The sequence below is a fragment of the Onychostoma macrolepis genome, chromosome 03 (assembly GCF_012432095.1).
Source record: "Onychostoma macrolepis isolate SWU-2019 chromosome 03, ASM1243209v1, whole genome shotgun sequence".
Taxonomy (NCBI): domain Eukaryota; kingdom Metazoa; phylum Chordata; class Actinopteri; order Cypriniformes; family Cyprinidae; genus Onychostoma; species Onychostoma macrolepis.
In genome coordinates this window covers 30,694,825-30,719,253 of record NC_081157.1, presented here as the reverse complement: position 1 = coordinate 30,719,253, position 24,429 = coordinate 30,694,825, and the positions used below count along the sequence as shown (strand labels likewise).

Sequence of the window (24,429 nt, the reverse complement as noted above, 5' to 3'; positions counted from 1 at the left end):
ACTGATTTCTGAAATATCATGTGACACTGAAGATTGGAGTAATGACTGCTTAAGAAGTCAGCTTTAACATTTTAAAAATATTATAGAAAAGTAATATAGAAAGTAGATTTTTTGTTTTTTTTTAAATTGTAATAATATTTCACAATATTGCTATTTTTACTGTTTATTTTTGATCCAATGTATCCTTGGTGAGAGCATAAGAGACTTAATTTAAAAACATAAAAAATCTTACCAACTCTAAACTAACGAATGATAAGTTGCTTTGGAAAAAGCATCTGCTAAATGAATAAAAGTTTAAAACATTTTTTTTTTTTTTTAAAAGGTTGTCTTTTATGTTCCTGAAATTATTTAATTTCTTGCAAAGGAAATTTGAGTTATGCATCATGGAGCCACTACTGAGCTGTTGAAAAAAAACTAAATAAAAAAAACTTTCAATTGTTTGAAAGGTTCTGCATGGTGTTAACTGAAACGACATAATTGAGTACTTGGAAAAAAGTCCATAAAAACTGCATAATAGTGTCAGTGCTTCATACGAACAAGTGGAAGTTAGTTGGAAATGTTATTATAATGATTTCCCACAATTGTATTACCATCCGCATAATTACAGCTGCTTCATAGTGTCATTTCATCAAGTTAATCCATCTTTCAAGCCAAGTACCTGGCACATCAATTAGACATTTAGACAAAAAGGATTTTAATTGAGCAAAATGTATATTGCAGAAAACACATTTCGGAAATAAACAGTTAGGGCTATAAAATGGTAATTCATCAAATTTAAACAAGCATCCATTTGAATCCCTCTTTATTGATATATTGAATCGAGACTATTAGCGTAATGTTTATAACCGGAGGTTCTTATCTACACAAAACACTTTAAGTGACAATGCCGTAGTTAGTGTTTAGAGCTGTAGTAATTAGCTGTAGTTCTTGTACAATTTGCTTATATCTCTCTCTTGTTTGTTACAGAGCTTCTGTTTCCGTCTCAAGAGGACGTTTGAGGCATATAAACCTAAGTGGTGTAAAGATCATGAAGAGTGGTCCCTTTACCTGTTCTCTCCTCAGAACAAGTAAGCATTTGCCATCTCCAACAACAACTGACCAACTACTGCTTTCCTTTCAAGGTTTCACATTCAATTTTGAAATGCAATATTGTTATACAATTCTGCCCTAGGTTTCGGATGATGTGTCAAAGGTTAATTTCTCACAAGTTGTTTGATCATGTAGTCTTGGTATTCATCTTCCTAAACTGCATTACCATTGCTCTGGAAAGACCCTCTATTCAGCCATCCGTAAGTTTGCTTAAGTGAAATCATGGCCATTTGTGTCTAATATTTGGTGTTGTCATGCTTACTGGATGTACGATACAGCATGTCCTTTTGTTTTTCATTTCAGGAGCGAAGGTTCCTCAGTATCTCCAATTATGTTTTCACTGTGATTTTTGTTGCTGAAATGACTGTGAAGGTATGGTACAGTTTTTTTTCTCTCTATATAAGGAGTATTCATTACACAAAACACTCTTACAGATGTGATATGGCTTGTGTTAAAGGTGGTGGCCCTCGGCTTCTGCGCCGGGAAGCAAAGTTATCTGCAGAGCACCTGGAATGTTCTGGATGGGGTGCTGGTCTCTGTCTCTCTCATTGACATTCTGGTCTCTCTGGCCTATACTGGTGGAAACCGAATCCTTGGCATCCTGAGGGTTCTTCGTCTGCTGAGAACTCTGCGGCCGCTGAGGTGAGCCAGCGAAAGGTCACAACGCGCCTGTCTGAGGCTCAAGCAATCAATGAAATCCGCTACATGGTCAGTGCTTCAGTTAAGGAATAAACTGAAGGTTAATTATGTGGTTGCATGATCTCCCGAGTCTACACGCTAAAAGCCCCTTCTCACTTACCGGTTCTACTAAAGCTTTGCAAAATGAAGTCTATTATCCTTGAATTATTTTAGAGGTAAGACTAAGCAGAGGTTTATCGATCTCAAAGGTTTGTACCAGACAATTGTACCATTACATAAATGTTCCTGGAATTCAAACAGGGTGAAATAGGTTGCGTCTTTGTTTTATCACATAAATAGAGTGATTAGTCGTGCTCCTGGACTGAAGCTGGTGGTGGAAACGCTAATAACATCCCTGAGGCCCATTGGGAACATTGTGCTGATCTGCTGTGCCTTCTTTATTGTCTTTGGCATTCTTGGAGTTCAGGTAATTACTTCAAATGCTACATGCTTTTCAACAGAAATCGGAAGGATTTTCAGATAACACAGTAGCGATATTATCAATTACAGCTCTTCAAAGGAAAGTTTTACCATTGTGAAGGTGGCGACACCAAAAACATCACCAATAAATCTGATTGTCTGCAAGCAAGCTACAAATGGATTCGGAGAAAGTATAACTTTGACAACTTGGGACAGGTAAGTCTTATCCATTGGTTTGGGCACATTTAAATGGATAGTTGACCCAAAAATGTAACAAATAAATAAATGGTTTATGTAACAATTTTTGCCTGCATAAAACTTATTTACCAGAAAAATATGTAATACAAATGTGATTTTTGCATATATTTTTTTTGGTCCCACTTTATATTGTGTCCCAAATACCTGTGTACTTACATAGAAACTAGATGTGCACGTAGTATGTAACCACAGTGTAAGTACACATTGGTACATAGTATCTACCGCTCTAATATTTGTGTACCTACACATATGTAACAACCCACTGAATGATATGTGTAAGTACAAATGTGTAACGGGACATTGGTAACAACACTTTTTGAGTAATTAAAGTACAAATGTGTAACAGGACTAACAGCACTTTTTTGTAAAGAAAGTGTTACACTTTATATTAAGCAGACAATTCCTATGGATTTACCATTTAATTACTTTGATGTTACACAGCAGAGGCTAGTAAGTTAGGCTTTACATATAAATTGTGGTTGGTGTCCAGAATGTTACACTTTATATTAAGTGGACAGTTCCTGAGGAGTTACCATGTAAGTTCACTGGTATTACAGTGGAGCACCAACTCCACCAACTCGAGATCCAACTCCTCCCACTTTACATATCCCTAAACCTACCTGTTTCCACCCCCTGGATCCAATGGTTCCAATTACTCTTATACATACTGTTGTTACAAAATGTAGTTATATAATTCCTGTAACACAAGTACTTAGTGAAGTGAAAAAAGTGTTGTTACCAATGCCCTGTTACACATTTGTACTTACACAAACCATTTTGAGGGTTGTTACATGTGTGTAGTTACAGAAATATTAGAGCTGTAGATACTATGTACCAATATGTACTTATACTGTGGTTACATACTACGTACACATCTAGTTACTATGTAAGTACACAGGTATTAGCGACACAATATAAAGTGGGACCTTTTTTTAAAGGGTTAGTTCACCAAAAATGAAAATTCTGTCATTAATTACTCACCCTCATGTCGTTCCAAACCCGTAAAACATTTGTTCATCTTCAGAACACAAATTAAGATATTTTTGTTGAAATCCGAGAGCTTTCTGACCCTGCATAGACAGCACATAACTACCATATTTAAGGCCCAGAAACACAGAGCACCTTAAGGGACATAACACATTTGACACATTCGGGGTGGGAGGAAATAATATTTTTCAATCTTGCAAAACTTTTGCGTTCTCTCACAAAGATATTTGCATTCCCTCGCAAAACTTTTGCGTACTCTCGCAAAACCATTTGAGTTCGGACAAACTCTTCCTGTTTACCTTGCAGCTTGCAGTGGTTTATGCAGCTCCATATGTTCACAATGGAGCGGTTCATAGAGTTTTATTTTGAACTTGGACTCAAATAAAGAAATACGTCTGTGCTTAGTTCAAGGCACGGTTTGGGACTTTCTAAAATGCTTACTGTGGCTTAATGTTTTAAAACAGTGACATTGGAGGACCAAATTCAATAATAATAAATGCTGATAAAATTGTTAGGCTAATATTAATAACCTTATTAATAATATTACCTTTAATAAAGCAGAATAGCCCAAAATATGAATGCAACGCCCTGCACTTTAAGCTTTTTCTCCCCCATAGAAAACGCTTAAGGTAGACTAATGAATGAGGACGGTGATCACGCATATTACGCACAGTCCAGAAAGGAACGCGCAGTGTTATAAACATTATAAAACATTATAAAAAAACTTTTAGCACGTTGCTTTTCTGTGCATAGTGTAAATTTTTAAGAAAATATAAAACTTTTTATCACTGTTTTTTTTTTTTATTAACCCTCTGGAGTCTGAGGGTGTTTTGGGGCTAGGGATGTAACGGTAAGAATTTCTTATCACGATTATAGTGACCAAAATGATCACGGTTATCAGTATTATCACGGTATTATTAAAATGTGCTGGAGATGTTCAAAAAGTACAGACACATAAATCCCTTCACCAAGTTTTGTATTTAAAAATCAACAAACAACAAATAAAATTGTAATTGTTTGCATAGTCACTAAAACAATAACATTACCAATGATGTTCGGATTTTAAATGACAACTTGACTGACAACAGTTTAATAGCATGTTCAAATATCTAATGTAAATGTTCAAATAAATCTTTGAAAAAGTTTCATATAAAGGTAAACCTCACATTTCAGCCTTTAAATAAAGAAAAAGAGCAAACAACAGCACGCACATCTATCTCAAATGGGTGCTCGACTAAAAAACAAGTAGAAGCATATTGAAAATGCAAAGTCGGCAACACCTAAGCTCCAAAAGTATCAAAGAAAAATTTATTTATAAAAAATTCACATAGAGTGAATTTTTTATAAATACATTTTTCTTTGATACTTTTGGAGCTTAGGTGTTGCCGACTTTGCATTTTCAATAAGCCTTTAAATAAAGAAAAGGTTTAATTCAAAATGATAATTGATTAATAAATGGTTATATGTATTTTATCTGCTCCATAAATATTTCTAGATAACTTATCTGAATTGGTTAAATGTGTAGAATCCACATAAGCTTGTTTTTCATCAACCAGTCAATGGCATGCAAATTCGGTCCGTTTTTTGGCCAGACAGAAACTGCACACAGGCTGAATGTAAATATGAGTCTCTGTAAATCCACTCTCTGACAGCAGGTGGCGCTTTATATGGAAAAGCTGAATACAGCTGTTTCCCGTAAACTCCGTAGACAAAGCAGTATAGAGTGGGGGAACTATGACGTCACTTTGTAGGTGGACCGGCGGTTTGCATGAAATTGGTTCCTCGACAAAAAGCCAATGGGATTTTTCCATAGGCTTTTGGATAATCGCAAACAATAAGCTCTGTGTTCAATCATAGTTCATGAAACTTACACGTTTTGTCCATCAAGATAATCTTCACAAAATAATGTAACTTTGACGATTTTTGAAGCCTAAATAAAAGCGCCAGAACTGAAAAGCTAAACTGCAGGCTATAAACGAACTACAGCACCAAGGTCGCTCGCCTTCAGTGTCACCACCATCACGATACCGGCAACTTTTTCAAACTTATTTGTAACGTTCAGTGAAAAGGATTTACTCTGTATATGAATTTTAATCCACGCTACATGAACCATTTCATATAAACTGGAATAAATACAAAACTAGAGCCAAACTAAAACTGTAATGAGACATTGGTAATAAATAAAATAGTATAGTGAATAAATGAAATAATCTTAACTAAAGGACATTTAAAACCACGTATTTCTGTACATTTCGAAATAAGGTGCATTAAAAGTCAATAAATCCTTGATTAATATGGATATTTTTAATTAAAAACGTGTCTCCACATACTATTCCATAAAATTCTAGTGTATTTAATCTATTAAATAACAGCAGAGTGAGCGAGTTTTTGGATATGGTAAGATTACATTTATTTTAGTGAATAAAGTATCACATTTCAGCTCTTATTTTGTTAGGGTGGTTACACAAAATGTTATTTTATCCTTGCTTCTAGTAAATCCTCAATCTATGCTTTCTTACAGCTTCTTGTGGCCGTAAACATTTAATTTTAATGTGGCTTTAAGCACTATGCATCATTAAAGTTTAACTTTCACAACGTGAAATGTGGTGTTTACATGGATTAATCGTAATATGAGTTTACCTTATGGTACCAGAGTCTCTGTATCAGTAAGCGATAAACTCAAGCATCTTCCCTCCGAAGACATGTCGCATTTTGGGGCAAAGCAAACAACATTGTCGAACAACAATATAAAACGTGGGAAACTATTCATATGGCTAAGGTCTGATAACAGTGTATTGAGCACAAACTGGGCTACAATAATATGTGAGCAACATGAAAGTACATGTTTGTGTTTTTGAGAAAACAATGTTTATGCGTGGTTAGTGAAAAACTAATTTTTTTAAGTCACTGAAATAAGGCCATAAAACACATACAGAATATGTGTGCTACAAAATGATGTGAAAATTATCCTGTTCAGTCCTTCACAGAAAACAATATATTGATTTAACATTTGTAAAACATGTTTTGTGATAAAATACCTTCAGGTTACAAGCCCAACTCCCTAACCATTAGGCCACGACTACCCCCTACTACCCCCTAGGTGAGAAAGAGTGTGAGGAGAGTAAAATAATTTGGGTTTTTTATTATTATTTGTATTTTATTTGCAATGCAGTATAATAAAAATATACGCAGTGAAGGTCAAGGACACATAATTGAACATCCTGATCTGAACACTGAGCAGTGACACCAGTGTTTCCCACAGGATTTTGTGAGACTTGTGATGACGTCACATTAATCTGCATATTTATGACGTCATTGCGTCAAGTTTGCTTTCAGACGAGTTTTGGCACTTCAGATCTGTTCTACTCTATGAACTTTCACATACTGTAATACAACTGAATGCCCAATAAAGCTGTTCACATTATATTTTCTGTTGTGTAAATTATAGTTTTAATTCAAATTAGGCTATTAAATGGATGCCACCTTATTGGGACAATAAAGCCCTCCCTACACCTACCCTAACCCTACCCGATACTTTATTTTCAACTTTTTGATTATTTCCTTCATTTTTATTTAAAATGAATGCCTTTCTGATGGGATATGAGATTTGAAAAGGGAGAAAAAAAAGTTTGGAAAAAGGCGGATTTGAACTCAGGTCGATCGCGTCAAAAAGCACGCACCTTACCATCTGGAACTGATGTTGAACAAGTGTCTTTTCGCAATTTTGACTTTCCCAATCACACGTTGGTGGGCGGGATTAGTGTAAATAGCCTTTGCCAACAAGGCAGGCTATTTGCACTTAGTGTAAATAGACACTCCGTAATTTTATTATTATTTTTTATTATCGAATTTGGTCCTCCAATGTCAGTGTTTTAAAACATTAAGCCACTTAAGTATTTTAGATTGTCCCAAAACCGTGCCTTGAACTAAGCACTGACTGTTTTTGAAGAGTTCATTTGCTATAACAAATAACTCTAATTCTCAAAAATCATGTTTTTTCATTGTGCATTCCAATTAATCTCAATCAAACTGCAGTTGGGTTATTTTGACTAGGTTAAAAAATAACTTTAAAAAACAGCTAACTAACACAATAAAACACAATAAAAACATGATAACATAATAAAAAACATGATTTTAACTCTTCATTTCTTTATACTTGAGTCCAAGTTCAAAATAAAACTCTATGAACCGCTCCATTGTGAACATACAAAGCTGTATAAACCACCACAAGCTGTAAAGTAAACAGGAAGAGTTTGTCTGAACTCAACTGGTCATGCGAGAGAACGCAAAAGTTTTGCAAGAGAATGCAAAACATTTGAAAAATATTTTTTCCTCCCAACGAATTTTTTCCACTCACCCCAAATTTTTTCCACCACCATGTCCCTTAAGGGGCTCCGTACAGAAAGGTAGGAAGGACATCAGTAAAAGAGTCCATGTGACACAAAAAGTATTCTCATAGCTTCTTACTACAAGTTACTATTTTAACAATGTCCTTACTACCTTACTACCCTGACCATGGTAGTTGTGTTGCTGTCTATGCAGGGTCAGAAAGCTCTTGGATTTCATCAAAAATATCTTAATTTGTGTCTGAAGATGAACGAAGGTCTCATGGGTTTGGAACGATATGAGGGTGATGAATTAATGACAGAATTTTTATTTTTTGGTGAACTATCCCTTTAAGCATAATAAAGCGATCAGCTGAGTGAGAAAATGAGGTCATATTGCTTTTTAATTTTTATAGGACTTTCAGCAAATGTTGTCTGCAGTAATATGGTCGAAATGATTCCCAGATCTCTGTAACTACACTGAATGAATGATAGTTTTGCCGGCATGTGTCTTTCTTCTGCAGGCTCTCATGTCGCTGTTCGTGCTTTCCTGTAAGGACGGGTGGGTCAATATAATGTATGACGGGTTGGACGCTGTTGGGGTGGACATGCAGGTTTGGATCTGCTTTGCTCATTCTGGCACATGACTTTCCTAATCACATGACTTTCCTAATTTGTTATATGATGGATGTGTCCTCTATCTTCCTGTCCTTCACGCCTGCAGCCTGAGCGCAATCACAACCCCTGGATGCTCCTCTACTTCATCTCTTTCCTGCTGATCGTCAGCTTCTTTGTGCTGAACATGTTTGTGGGAGTGGTGGTGGAGAACTTCCACAAGTGTCGTCAGGACCAGGAGGAAGAGGAGGCGCGCCTGCGTGAGGAGAAGAGGCAGAGACTGCTGGAGAAAAAGCGCAGGAGTAAGGCGAATTGCGGGTCTGGTCGGTAGTCTATTTTTCTGAGCACTGCCTGCTTCCAGAGCCTGAGAGAGAAAGCTAGAGAAAGATTTTTTTTTTAAAATGACAGAAGCAGTCAAAAGGCTGAGGAAATTCAAAAACCATGCACAATTTGGCACTGATCTGATGTCAGCCTTGGATTGTGATGGACTGCAGCATGTTCCTGCATGAGATGCCCGCAACACAAAATGCTGCATGACAAGCCAACAGGGGAAGTTTGCAAAGTACATGTGGGGTCAGTATCGTGGCCAAAGCAGCAGAGCATCCTGCTATGAATACTCTATATACTGTTGTGTTGTCAATTAATAGAAGCTTGAACTAGTACTAATTAGGATTGTTCATTTAATGTGTTAGTTAAGTGTTCGTTAGTTAAAGGGATAGTTCACCCAAAAATGAAAATGTAATGTTTATCTGCTTACCCCCAGGGCATCCAAGATGTAGGTGACTTTGTTTCTTCAGATTTTTAACTCGAACTGTTGCAGTCTGTCAGTCATATAATGTCAGTCAATGGGACTCACGGCTTTGAGAGAGAGAAAAAACATACACAGACAAAACCAAATTAAACCCTGAGGCTCTGATCCGCCTCACTGTCCAACAGTCCTGAGCGTGTTCACACCAGCCGGCACGTGATGTGTCTTCTTCTTGTTTTATGGCGGATCGCAGACTTATAAGTGCATTACCGCCACCTATCTCTCAAATGGACCATTGACATTCCTAATTGAGATTGTAGATAGAGTGTCAATGGTCCATTTGAGAGATAGGTGGCGATCGTTTCGTTTCTTTAGACCTCAATGTATCGTCACGAGCCGCAGGGTTTAATTTGGTTTTGTCTGTGTATGTTTTTTTGACTCTCAAAGCCGTGAGTCCCATCGACTGACATTATATGACTGACAGACTGCAACGGTTTGAGTTAAAAATCTTTGTTTGTGTTCTACTGAAGAAACAAAGTCACCTACATCTTGGATGCCCTTGGGGTAAGCAGATAAACATCAAATTTTCATTTTTGGGTGAACTATCCCTTTAAGTGTTCATTTTCCTACCATCAGAGCAATTCAAGTATTAATGCACCTCGTCAAAAAACACTTACTGATAACAGGCAGCAAAAAGCTGTTTGCCCATCCTCGCATGTAATAATGGTTTTCAAAGACTTTTAAGCTTGAAAAGTTGCTTTTAATATGTTATGATCATGGCACGATATGCAGCGCAATGGCCAAAAATGTCAGTCTGCATGCGTATTTGGACCAGGAGTGTGTCCTCTGTGTCGTTAAGTTTACACTACCGTTCAAAAATTTTGGGTCGGTAAGATTTTTTTTATGTTTTTGAAGTCTCAAAAACAAAGTCTCTTATGCTCACCAAGGTTGCATTTATTTGTCAAAATTTAATTTATTCCTGTGATGTTCATTAATCCAGTCATCAGTGTCACATGATGCTTCAGAATTCATTCTATGATATGATTCTATGATATGATTTCTAATATGCTGATTTGCTGCTCAAGAAACATTTATTACTGCTACCAGTGTTGTTCTGCTTAATATTTTTGTAGAAACAATAATAAATTATTTTCTCCTGATTCAAAAGAACAGCATTTATTTGAAAAAAAAATATTTTGTAACAAATGTTTTTACTGTGACTTGTTCACTTTAATGCTTCCTTGGTGAATAAAAGTATAAAGTTTCTTTAAAAAATCTAACTCACCCCAGACTTTTGAACAACAGTATATATCAGACAGATACAAACTCTGTTTGCTAATTGCTATGGACCGAAGGCCAGTGATAGGCTTATGATCAATGACACTCAAGCCACTTTTTATATTCAAGGATTCAGTCCTCTCTTGTTGTGTCTTTGATTTATCTTCATTTGGGGGTTTGCTAAGAAAAACTGATAATGCATTTAATTTAATCAATCAGCAAAGTGAAATTATTACAATTTTTAATCGATTGAAAACCCTAGTAGTAGGCCTAATGCATCCAAAGGGGTAAGAAACTCAAAGAGAGTGTGGGTACTGGGAAACAATGACGTGAGAGGAGGCAGTTGCTCTGTGACAGTGTTTAAGATGGGTTTGGAGGGATGTGTGGATGATATTAATTCTAGAGTGCTGAACTCAAACATATGTAATATTACATCAAGGAAAGTTACATCATATTATCCAGTTGAGAGACTGAATATGGTTAGTTGCCTGTGGTCTGGCAGTCTGTCTAAATCAGTTTGGTACACTGAGGGCACTTTTAGGGTTGTCTGGTTGTGAGCATTAAGGAATCTAAGAATGCCAGCCATGATTTTAAGTGACTAAACGAATAAATGTGAAGAAGTGTGTTCTTTGTTTAAGCACCTTGCCTGCCAGGGCAAAGCTTCCTAATAAATGATCTTTAGCATAAAAGCTGGCAGTTTTATCTACGTTTGTTACACTTGGCTCCTCCAGCCTTTACAGCAGTCAAGGGATTAATCGTGTATGTGACTGTGACTTATAATACTCATAGCCGAGTCCATAGCAGTTGAGTTTTATTTCCCTGGATCTATTCAAAGAGCCCCTCAATGCATTCATCTGGGATAGATCTAAGGACGTCTCACAAAACAGTCCTCAGCACAAGAGTGCATTTAGCAGGACAGGGAAGAAAAGGAGGCAAATATTCATATAAATGAGGGATGTCCCGAGCCGATCTCAAGGATCGGGATCAGGGCTGATCAAGCATTTTTTTAACTGATCGGTATCAGCTCTCCTACACTGCAAAAAAATGCTTTTCTTACTTAGATTTTTTGTCTCGTTTCCAGCCAAAATATCTCAAAATTCTTAAATCAAGAAGGCTTTTCTAGACAAGTAAAAATGATTGTCTTGTTTTCAGAAAAAAAAATCAGAGCCCGATCCTTATTTTACGTCAGCTGTAATGCCGGTGAAATGTAGTAAGTGGCAGTATTCACTTTCCAGTAGATTTGCCAACAACCATTAAAAGGAAATGAAGACACTCAAATGTGCATGCAAATATGGAAGGCCAAAAGGGCCAAAAACACTTGAAATTTAACGCGTTAACACGTATTTCAAAAATCAGCGCAAACCATTTATGTGAGCTTAGGGGGGTGTACCATTCATAGACCATTCCTACCACCATTTAACATGCTATAGATCAGCTTATTCAGCCTAATTATTTTGTCTTTTGTCTTTTTTTCCCTTTTCTTTTTGTGTATAGCTTATAGAAATAATATATTTAAATTGCTGTTTTAGGAAATATTACATAAAAATAAAATTTCCTCATTTTTCTCCACTCATGATTTTTTTGTAAATAACCACATTAGTGGGCATTCTAGTTTTAATAGTTAAACAAAACAACCTAACAACCAGCTGCTGTGATGTCTGTTCATCAAGAACAAAAGAAAAAAGAGGAAATCAATAACTTTTATAGTTTTAAGGATTCATCTGTATTTAGTTTAGAATTTAGTGTTTGATAACTTTATTCAATTTCTGTATATTTCTACTGAGGGGCACAGGTAGATAAATATGACATTGTTTTAAGTTCACTTAAATTAGAAGTTATTTTTAAAGTCTAATAAATGTTAAAATTGATAGCTCTTAATTATAATGTAAAGTTGAATGGCTATTGTCAAAGGTTAAATATTAGGGGGAAACATTTTTTTAGGGAAATCGGTATTAATTGGTATCAGTGATACTGGCCTTCAGTCATAAAAAAGATGCCATTAAACAAATATTAAAAATATTCTGTCTTTATGTTGTTTGTACATTAATTTGAAGATTGAATGTGAAATTATTGCAACTTAAAAGTATATTTAAAAACTTTAATGTTAAGTGCGATTAATCACGATTTACACACACACACACACACATACATATATATATTTTACTCTGCACAACTCTGTATACTGTACATTGTATTGATTTTAATAACTTTAATGTACTTGAGTTGTGCATCAAACACTAGGAATATACAAGTATCGGATCAGGACTTGGTATCGACAGATACTCAATGACTCAGATCGCATTGGGGGCACAAAAAACCTGATCGGGACATCTCTAGTATAAAAAGGTGTTTCTTCAACTGTGGCCATGTGGATTTTAAGAAAATATGTTCGTAGAACACATTTGTCATACATCACAGGAGAATTATGAAAATTCACATCACATCTCAGATTGGGTATTGTGCTGAGTAGTATTCTAGTCGAAATGGTGAAGATAAAATATTATATTTACCCAAACTTAAGGAGATTTACCTTAATTTTTCTTCACACATCACTCAATAAACGAAAATGATTGGTGTGGTGAAAATGACACCATAAGTGACACCATCATTTTGAACAAAAAATTTTATGCAATAAATATCACAACTGTTCATTTCACATTTGTTTAGATGATCGTAGTTGGGACACAATATATCCAAATCACCAATCTGTGGATCCGTTCATTATTCAGACCCACATGGAATCTGCACCCACAGAAAGCTCAATGGATTTCCTCAAAATTAAAATAAAATGCTCTACCTTTGAGCTCATTCATTAAATATTTGGACTAATTTGCTAATAAATCTTTCAGCTATCACTAAGAGTACAGAATTAATCAGATATTCCCCAAATTCAGATCAGAAAATGTTGAAAACGTCAACAGGTTCCATCTGGGCCTGCCATTATCCCATCATACTGAAAGACAGGCTGTTTCTGTGTGCGACTATGAAAGACTATGTAAGCCATGAGTGTGGTATCTGCTAGGGACTAGGGAGAGACATTTCATTTAATGCTCATGCTGTACCTGCATGTTTAATACCTCTATTAGATATTCAGTAGCTCAAAGGCTTCTCTCTTGGCATATGGTATTTTCCTGTAAACATGCTTTTATGGCAGACTCAGAAAGATGGATTCAAACTCAAATCAGTTTTATGGTTGCTGTCATGTCCAATATATCACACACAGTACAACTAATCGATAAACAGTCACCTTTAAGCTCTCCTTGAGAAACACTCAATATGTTCCCGTAACCTGTGCTACTTACAGAAGTCCTTTCATATGTTCTCCCACATACTGCCATGTTTACAACGGCATGTTCACCAAAGCAGCATGCTTGAAACCCATGAAGGCATAAGTGCTGCATGAGAGGACTTTAAACGGATAGTTTTGCAATAATATCACAATGGTGGCGAGATAAGTACCGGTCCTCTCTGCAGCAGTTGTCCCCTCACACCCAGTGCCTTTTTCCTCTGCATCAGTGATTTGGTTTATCTGTGTTTTCCCTGCACTGACACTTCTGTGCTGTCTGTATGACTGTATCAACAGAGGCCCAGCAGAGACCATACTATGCAGATTACTCTCCAGCCCGACTCTACATCCACACACTGTGTACCAACCACTACCTGGACCTCTTCATCACCTGCATCATCGGCATCAATGTGGTCACTATGTCTATTGAACATTTCAACCAGCCTCAGGTGAGTCTACGAACACTTTGAATCTCGATTTGTCTGATCTAGTGATCAACAGTTGCATAAAGCTGCATTTCATCATTTGATAACAAACTTTGTGAAGCATTGTGCTTTAAAAGTGTCTGTACTCTTTCTTTCAAATAAATGACACCCAGGCCAGATTCACAAAAAATATTCCTAAGAATCAAGTTAAACATATTTTGTATTCCAAAAACATTTCTTATAAATGTTCTTATATTCTTTTCTTCAGATTGTTCTAAAGACAATTAAAAATAATTACATTAAGAACGTTTTCTTAAGATTTTCTTGAATCTGGCCCCTAGTTTGATATTTTTATATAATGCAAAGACATTTATGCATGAAATACTGCTTTCCTGTAAATTGAAGCATTGAAACTGCTGAAATCATTGTTTCTATCTCACACAGTACCTTGAAGAGGCACTGAAATACTGTAACTATGTCTTTACCATCATCTTCGTAATTGAGGCTTTGCTCAAGCTTGTTGCATTTGGTTTTCGGAGATTCTTCAAAGACAGGTATTCTGACCTACTATATGGCTCTATAGATGTCTAATGTGAATGTAAATATACTCTAAATAAGATAAACAATATACCTATATTGCACTGAATACGTTTCTGGAAGTAAAATCCATTTTATATTGATATTATGAAATAATGCGCTTATTAGTGTGCACTTTAGATGGTATTAGGGTATTACACTTGCTATATATATTACATTCTCATTACCAATTTATTTTTAACTAAGCCTTCTTATTCTAATTCTAATCCTGATACTAAAGTGTCTCTAAGAACGTCTATGGGGAGTCTTGTCGGTCCCCAACCCCTTAGTGACCTTGTCCCTTATCTCATGCTCTCTTTGTGCATTGGATATACTTGTATTCTTAGATATCTGTAGTCATGCAGTAATTTCCAAGTACTTAAACCAATAAAGTTAATTAAAGACCCCATCTGCTTTGTGTACAGCATAATATATTTTATCTTCATTCAGAGATGGTGTGCACTGATTGATTATTCAAGCCAACAAAGACATGAGATCAAAGCATGACTGACTCTCACTTAGATCAGTCAGAAAATATAATAAATGAAAAGAACTACAATCAAAATATGTATTCTTAAGAGATAAAAGAGGGTGTGAGAGATTAAAAGGAGGATTATGTAAATTACTCTTATGCTTCAGACTTTTGTTCTTTTGGCAATATTATAAATATAACTGAAATTAACAAAAGACTGTCCTAATCAGACATGCTGCAACACTCGATAACAGGTATCTTTTCCATGTTAATCAGAGTTTTTTCCTAACCAGCCGTGAAGGCGATACGCGACACGCGACAGTAGATTCGATTTTAGAAATGGTTTCTATTTTTATTTGCAACATTGTGGCTAGAACAACATACATACTATGACAATGATGATCTGAGGTACTGATTATGTGCTTTATTTAATGTTAAAAGGGTCTAATTATGAGTTTGAATGCCATTTTGTGTGACCTTTACTACCATCCTGAAAGCGACAGTGGATAATTTACCTCAGATTTTGAAAATGAATTAAAGGAAACATAAACTTCCATACCAAAGATGGTATCAGTCACTCATTTGTTAAAAGTGTAGTGTGCTTGGAGAGAGAGCCCGCCCATCCCAGTCACAGTGATGTCACCATGATCTCCCAGGATACTCATGATGAGGTCGCAATGTGAGGTAACAGTGAGCTAAAAGTGTAACCTCACAGCACCCTCACTGTGTGCTCATACTAATGAGAGGTCAAAGTGCACTCACTGCACAGAGACTAGGTACCCAGCATGCATTGCAGCATGAAGCTTTTGATTGTCACCATTCTTGAGATTCATACACTGATTCTTGATGTCTCTCTTTGTGTTTAAATGACACAGTAGTTCAAAATGTTTGTGTCTTATCATGCTTTTAAAATCCTTCATAAATGATTATGGCACTGCTGGGTCCTATACTGTATAACCACAGAGCTATTGTTAAAAGTGTGGTGATGGTTGTGCTGTTATCGTCAGTAACAAACCAATATCACCTGGTTGCAGTCTCTTTTTGGTTTTCCTTGCCATAACAAATGTGCTTGTCAAACACAGTTATAGCAGCCCCAAAAAATATAATGCTATGAAGTCAAGGGTCAAGAGCCCAACTAAAGCAAACACTACTCACCACGATGGTAATGTCAAACAAAACAATAAAACATCATCATCTAAATCTCTGTTAATTCTCAATAAGCGCTTTTGTAGATGTCTGACAGCAATAAGAGCCCCACTCATCTTTTTGAGCTCACATATTATTCACACTGTGAGTATCACCGTATGAGAATGCACTGTGATCATCGCGTGATCTCACGTGTTGACTGGGATGTGCTCTTCCGATTGATTGTTGATTGATTTTGTTGCATCACATAGCCAGGAAGTGTCTGGTGTGGACAGACAAATTGCTTGTTGCTTGAATCTTATTGCAGTGCGATTGGTTCGGACGTAATCAAGCATTTGAATCCTTAAATGAATTATGTATATTATCACAGGGCAACTTCACTAACCTCAGTAACACATTGTAAAACACTTTTGTAATTAAGCGTGACAGTGTGATTAAGTCATGTTTTAATGTTGCGTCTGATGTCATATCATGCGTAGGGAACGGGATTAATCATTTGTTTCAGTTAAATGAAAGGAGTCATGTTCCCTGTTGCTTATCATTAATCCCACATTAACACATGTACAGGTGCAATCAACAGTATGTTGTTCTATTTGTAATATGCTCATAAATCTGTGTACAGTTTGTTTGCTCAGCTTGCCTAATGCTCAAAAACCGATTAGCTAAACGATGCTCATTGCTGGACGCTGTATTTTAACTGTATGATGCTGTAATGTGCTGGCAGATGGAACCAGCTGGATCTAGCCATAGTCCTGCTCTCTATCATGGGCATCACCCTGGAGGAGATCAAGATGAGCGCAGCACTGCCAATCAACCCCACCATCATCCGCATTATGAGGGTGCTGAGAATAGCCAGAGGTACTTTAATTTGAGCTAGTTAAGAAAAAAGTTATTTGCATGTTCTATTACAAATAGCCTGGGAGTTAATTTGTGCCTCTTTGTGCTTTTGCCCACAGTACTGAAGCTTTTGAAGATGGCTACAGGCATGAGAGCCCTGCTAGACACAGTTATGCAAGCTTTACCACAGGTAACTAATGTTGTGTGTGTTTTTACATTAATTCTTTCATGTATTTATTTAATAATAAATGTATATTTTTATTTTTATAAAACATATTTATATTATTTTTTATATGAAATTGAGTTTATATTTGTTATATTACATTTATATGTTTATACATAACTTGTTAAAAATAATATATTTGACTTTGACATTTATTTTTTGTCTTTTGTTATATATTGTTTAACATGGCCAAATACATTAGGTTGCAATAATGTACATTTGAAACAGTATGATATAGAAAATAAGGTCACAAGGTTTTATTTTATGCTCCAGTTCTCACTATTAAGTATCTCTTAACTATGACTTTCGCCTCAGTAAACTCCTAAATACTGCTTATTATAAGTTAGTAAGGTTGTTCTTAAATTTACGTATTGAGCAAGATTAAGGGATGTAGAATATGATCGTGCAGAATATGTGTAGTTAATAGTGAGAATTGGTCCCTAAACTAAAGTGTTACAGAGAATATTGTAAGAGCTAAAGTAACTCTAATATATACTGTACAGTGTATTATACCTGACAAAACATTTTTATAGTGTATACCGTATGCTGTGTATGTGTGATGTTGCTTTAAAGAGATATAGATGTACTGCACAATTGCATTTGTTTTTTGTCTTTGTGAGGATATGTAAGACATGGGGGAGGACAGAGAGAAAGTTGGAGATAAAATATCTTTAACACGATGTTACTCCCCATGATTGATTGTTTAATAACATACTGTGATAATGCGCTTCCTCTCTTTAGGTGGGAAATCTGGGCTTGCTGTTTATGCTCCTCTTCTTCATTTATGCGGCACTTGGTGTGGAGCTTTTTGGGAAACTAGGTCAGTGCTGCAATCCTGCTCACTGTTCATACTGAGCTCTCCATTTCACAGTTCTAGCGGCTTTGCTCTACCTTAGCTGCCACTCTCATTTTTGGGTCAGAAATTCTTAAATTTGGTCCCCAAAGGCATGCTTCTCTCACAGTTTTAGAGCTCTCCTTAGAATACAGTGCTGTCATAATGGGAGAAGAACCTAAATTAGCTCTGTTGATCTTTGGAGCTTGTTCCTGCAATGGCAGCGTTTTTGTAAGATAGCCTCTAGGCTCAAATAGACATTTCTATGCTACTTATATCTCTGCGAGAGGCCTCTGGAACACGAATGGCAGGATTATGCTTTCTCTTAAAGGGCAAGCACTCTAATTACTTTCATTAGCCTTCAACTTTAAAATCAATGCTAATTATTGTGTCAGACGTGTCTGGGGGTAACTGCTCATTTGCTCCTTTAATGGTAATACAGGGGACTCTGTCAGGTTATCTCCACTTTTAGCAACACATTCAGTGATAGTCTAGCTATGCTTTGTGTGTATAAAAAGTATTTGACTGTCGTCAAACTATTATTTATCTATATTTTCATCTAGAATGCAATGACAACAACCCTTGCGAAGGATTAAGCAGACATGCTACATTTGAGAACTTTGGAATGGCCTTTTTAACATTATTCAGAGTATCGACAGGGGACAACTGGAATGGCATAATGAAGGTATACAGTGCAGAAAGACTCTTCATTGTTCTTTTTCTAATTGCATTGAGAGTGTTTTATAGGTGCAGTTGTATTCATTAACGTGTTGCATATTTGCAGGACACTCTGCGAGAATGCCTTCAAACTGAAAGTAACTGCTTCAGCTATCTGCCCCTGGTTTCCCCCATCTACTTCGTCACCTTTGTGCTAATGGCTCAGTTCGTGCTGGTTAATGTGGTGGTGGCCGTACTGATGAAACACCTGGAGGAGAGCAATAAGGAGGCTAAAGAAGATGCAGAAATGGACGCTGAGATTGAGATGGAGATGGAAATGGCTCGGCGTCTCAGCAACGTCTCAGCAGTGAGCTCTTCAGGGCCGGAAGGAAGGGCAGCTTATGTAGGACCACACCCAGATTCACCTGGACAGGTATACATGCCACGGTTTGCCCCAAATGACTCAGAGGTCATTAATAAACAGTGTCGAAAAGAAAGAATGTTTTTAGTTAAGCCATGTATTTATGGTTTTAAGATATTTAAGTATAATGAGGGGTTTTCAGACTGGGATCTGGGGAACTTCAGGGGGCTGCAACAGAGTACTAGGGTATATAACACATAATATTTTTCTTTATACATGAAAATGTATACTTGCCTTTTATATTTTAGTTCTTTCATTGGGGGATCATCATATTTGGGGGCCCTTGATAAAAAAAAGCGGTATGATGAACTGGCAATAGTGTACGAAACTTTATCCGATTTGTTTTCTTAGTTTAGTTCTGCACTTATTGAGCACCATTAACTCTATAAGGAGTAGCCTGAGTTAGCTGCGGGCAACAGAAATGCATTTGTGTTTTATTGGGTGCTGAGTTGTCACAATACAAAGAAAATATGCTGAGGGGATGTGGACAGTGAGAAGTGAGGCTCAGCAGGGAGGCCAGGAACATTTGTTACCCCTCATGGGCTGCTCTGGCTAGGAGTGTATTTGCTTTGTCAGCTGCAGCGAGCTGGTGAATGAACCTGGCAAGCTTCGCTCTAGGTGTTTATAGGTTTGTGAGTTTATGTGTGAGGGCAAAAGCACAAAAGCAGAAGAATATATTTCTCTTCCGCAGGATGAGGGGATGCAAAGAACACAAGAAAATTTGCTCTCTCCACAGAAAATGTCAGTGTCAAGGATGCACTCTTTGCCCAATGACAGCTACATGTTTCGCCCTGTGAGGCCAGCCAGTGCTCCTTATCCACTAGAAGAAGTGGAAGCCAGTCAAGGGTACCTTGAATTAGGTATAAAGAATCAGAGTACATGACTTTGTGTATTAATAATTACTGATCTCAAAAGGGAAAAAAGCTTATGAAAAGTCTTCATTAACCTTTCCTGTAGGCTCTATCACCTCAATCCACTCCCAGCCATGCGAAAGCCATTCCCTGCTCCAGGTCCCCGGTGTTCCTCCCCATTCCCAGTTCAACTACCTCCCCAAGATTCCCCCTCCCATGCCCTCTCCAACCCACAGCATAGGCAGGACTTTACGCAGACAGGTATACTCTCGCTCGACCCATCCGTATTAAGTGCTTCACTGTTGTTCAGTGCTTGCGGTTCACGTTGTCCTATGTTTATTCTTTCAGGAGGCAATTAAAAATGACTCCATCGACGTGCAAAATTTCGACTCCAAAGACAATCCCGACAGACAGGCAGGAATAACTACAGGCAGCTTCAAGCTGCGTGTTCCTCGGATCACCAGACCCAGCATCCCTCAGGGGTCACCCTTGCTGCCCCCACGTGGACATGCCCCCAGTGTCTGCACCTTCCAGCAGCCCCATAGCCAGCACGATATCCCTTCTCGACCTCCCAGCCTGGCCAGCAGCAGCAGAAGCACCAGCCCCAGTGGCTCCATGTTTGATTCTGCCGATCCGACTGACGAGGAGGTCCGCCACATCAACAGTACAGCAAGGCTGTGGGTAGGGATTCAGGCAGAAGCCCGGAGTCACTCCCTGTCTCCTTACACCACCTCAGGGATGCTGCTTCCCTTCTCCGTAAAGAACTGCAGCAGTGCTGCCAACTTAAGCGTCAAAGACCCGAAGAAGTGCTTCAGCGTGGACACGGAGGGTTTTCTGGAAAAACCCTATGGTACCGATGACCATCGCAGACACTCGATTGAGATTTGCTCTTCAGTAGATGAAGGGCTGTTTGGTCAAGAACTCAGTGAGAAGAGGCACGTTCCCATGCGTGGACAGTCGTTGCACATTCCCCGGAAGAAAAAGATGAGCCCTCCCTGTATCTCCATCGAGCCCCTGTTTGAAACGGAGGCTCCCGCTTCTCTCGCATCCATGAAAAAGCTGTCGGAGAGCAGCATGCTACTACGGAGGAGGACGCCATCCTTTGACCTGGCCCTGCAGCGGGACTCTCTGGATTTGCCGGAGAACCAGCTGTCTACCCAGCCGCTCATCAAAGTAGAGCGGCACCCCTCTCACTGTGCCGAGTATCTGTCCCTGCCGCACCCCAACCCAATGGGCGGACTGGCAGGCATTCTGTGCGAAAGCACACAGCCGCCCCCCTTTGACAGCCGGTTTGAAGAATCCACAGACTTCAGCTCTGTAAACAGGATAGCCCAATGAGGGACATCGGCTTTAGCCAAATTTTACCGTCCACACTCAAGGGTGCGGCAACTAGTTGAATGGGGGATGTCGACCTCTTTCTGTAGCCAAAGTTTTCTTTGTTTCTTTTTCAGATGTAATATCATCGTGAAAGCCAGCCAGGAATGGCAACCGATCCTAGCGGGGAACAGCGTTTGATCTGACTGTGTTGAACATGGGATATGCAATTTCAGGTTTCCAAATGGAACTCTGGTTCTTATTTTAATCCCAGTGCTCAATCACATTGATTTGAGTTCAGGATGTGTAGTGTTACGTATCATCTGTATCATATTTGTCAGTCTCTCCTCTCCTTGTCATGAGCATTGGTAATGTTTTCTGTAAAGGCAGAGTATACAGATTAAAAGACTAATAAGAACTGTACATGTTATGTATTTTATTGACTCATAATGTGTAAATAGAGAACATATTGTATTAGTGGCGAAACAAGCTCTATTCATATGCACATATTTTTTATAGAGATCTATAATGTTTTTGCACATATCAATTTGAATTGTCCTCTGTTGTCTTCTTGTGAATGTACATTTTTTAATCAAATAGCTGTGGGATCAATTCTAGTCTGTTTAGGCCTACTGATATTGAGATGATTTTTATTTTTCTATTGGGAGGACGGGGTGTGTCGTATAATATAGATCCAATGAGAACCAAACTACAAATGATCTGTAGCCTGAGTGCAATACACTATAAATGTTTCTGTAAGTTTACCCAGTTAGGTTACTCACTTTTTAAGCAAACTTAGCCAGTAACGTGCATCTCACATACACAACCCTTTACCATACTCAGGTTCATCTCAAAATGTATATTACGATTTCTGCTACACTCTACATTATAACCTAATTTAACCACAACATAACCTATTTTAACATTTTGTGGCCCTTGGCTGTGGCACAAGTTGCATGTGAAGGACAGAGTAATTCAAATGTAAATGTGACCTTGTTCTGTTTCTCCTGATGTTCAAACTTTATAACCGTCAAAGCAGAAGACTGAGGGAGTTTATATCAGCTCATGTCTGATCTATTTTTTGATGTGCTCTGCTTTGAAATGGCACCTCTGGGTTTGTGCCCTTGTGAAATAATGAGACAACTGTTTAATGAAAGGAATACAAAGGAATGTTTTGATTTTCTTTTTTTTCTTTTTTTTTTTTAGAAGTGATCAATGTGATTTATGTATAGTTAAACTAAGCCATGATGTTTTTGGCAAATCACAGGTAAAAGACACCTGCAAATCCTGCTCTTTAAATGATATAAATCACACAACTACATATCCAGTGTCATCAATGTATCACCTGAGATTTAAAACAGTTGATGCAGCTTTTGTGCTGTGCAAATTTACTTTTCCCTTCCATTTATGATTCTCCTCAAAAGATGGAGAGGGAAAATCAGTTGCATGTTATTCAGAGATTTAGAAATACAAACATCTGGATGTTTTTGAAGTTTTTGATATTTCAATTTTCAGATATTTTCCATTTGTAGACTTATTATCTAATTGCACTGAGATGTAATTACAAGGTATTCCTCGTTGTAGAAATGAGTAAACCCACTTATTGTTGTCTAATGCAGTATTTTATGATAGCCTATCTTGAGAAGAGTGCAAGAGGTTTAGTTGTAAGCAAAAATCATGGATGATTACAACAGATAAAAGTATGTACTCTGACAACATAATCAGACATCAATTTAACATTGGACTTTGAGACAACTGTGTGCAGTGTTTCATGTATCTTACGGTACTAGATCCATGTTTTTTGCAAGAGGATTGTTGAGAGTTTTTTTTTTTTAATTGCTATTGAATAAATGATAGAACTGTATGGATGGAGTAGTATATAACTGCTTAAAGTGTTTTAATCACTTTGGGCACATGGACATTCTTAGCTGTTTTTTGTTTTTTTTAATATGAGCTTTTGCCATCAAGCAGCCTAATGTCCTTAACCCTTCAATAAATAATCAAAGCATTTTCCTCAAGCTTTCATGATGCTAGTCATTTCTCTGTCCTTTTCTCTCGTTATTGCAACTAGGAATTCGTTATGTAATGCAAACTGTCTGAAGTTATTATTATTATTTTGGTTTTGATATGACTTGGCTGATAAAGAAGAATTGTTTGAAAAGCTATATACAATCGTATGTTTTACATTGTATTACCTTTCTACTCAATCTGAGGGATATTCTCTCATCTACAGATAAACATTTTCTAGCAAAAGGAAGATGTGCAATTTGTTTTTAAATTTATATAGACAGTTCAATAGTATTTTAATATATTAAACTGTCCCTAAAAAGGTTTTTTTCAATCAGATGCAATTTGTCTTTTGTTTTGGGGCAAACAAGCAAAGATAAGTTCAAAAGCAGAGCCAGTTCAGACCCACCAGCTTTAAAATAGTTTAGCTTAAATTACACTATTCTAAACTTTATCTCCATACCGAAATCTCAGATGGCTAGACAGGGATTCATCTTTTTTGAATGGTTAAAATGGTGTCCAGGAGGCCGTGAACCTATGAACTATAGCATATAAAGCAGCTTAAATGTGTGATATGAATAAATAGTGCTCATAAACAGCTGTTGAGATAATATTCTCAACTGAAACAAATAGAGACTTCGACTCAAAAGCAGTATTCCTTACATCATGACTCAACCAGTGGATATGATCAGTAAAGGAACTGTTGACTCCCACATTTCACCTGTATATGCAGACATTGTCAGGACCCCAGACGTAGTAACTTTAACATTACATATAAAATGGATGTAAGCAACATTTTGCAGACTGAAAATATTTCATATTAAATTAGAGTACCCATCATCTGAAATGAACATACCCTGTCTGCTGTCTTTCATATTTTAGGATAGTCACTAATAAAGGGTTTAGTCATTAGGGTGAAGTCAGATAAAATGGGCCACGTTTTGGTAAATGACTTATAATACTATCAAATAAGCAATGCATGAG

General features: G+C 37.2%; 1 protein-coding gene across 1 annotated transcript in view; it reads left to right on the top strand.

The window, feature by feature from the left end:
* cacna1ha (calcium channel, voltage-dependent, T type, alpha 1H subunit a) overlaps positions 1 to 23,822 on the top strand; it is a 107,039-nt gene extending 83,217 nt beyond the window's left edge. Inside the window, 18 exon segments of the mRNA XM_058769987.1 lie at positions 967 to 1,067; positions 1,172 to 1,289; positions 1,393 to 1,461; positions 1,547 to 1,731; positions 2,068 to 2,194; positions 2,278 to 2,403; positions 8,282 to 8,371; positions 8,482 to 8,674; positions 13,982 to 14,133; positions 14,554 to 14,663; positions 17,028 to 17,161; positions 17,260 to 17,330; positions 18,105 to 18,183; positions 18,759 to 18,880; positions 18,980 to 19,285; positions 19,965 to 20,133; positions 20,231 to 20,385; positions 20,473 to 23,822. Coding sequence (XP_058625970.1) covers positions 967 to 1,067; positions 1,172 to 1,289; positions 1,393 to 1,461; positions 1,547 to 1,731; positions 2,068 to 2,194; positions 2,278 to 2,403; positions 8,282 to 8,371; positions 8,482 to 8,674; positions 13,982 to 14,133; positions 14,554 to 14,663; positions 17,028 to 17,161; positions 17,260 to 17,330; positions 18,105 to 18,183; positions 18,759 to 18,880; positions 18,980 to 19,285; positions 19,965 to 20,133; positions 20,231 to 20,385; positions 20,473 to 21,462 — 3,297 coding nt within the window. The 3' untranslated portion in view covers positions 21,463 to 23,822.
* The last annotated feature ends 607 nt before the right edge of the window (positions 23,823 to 24,429 follow it).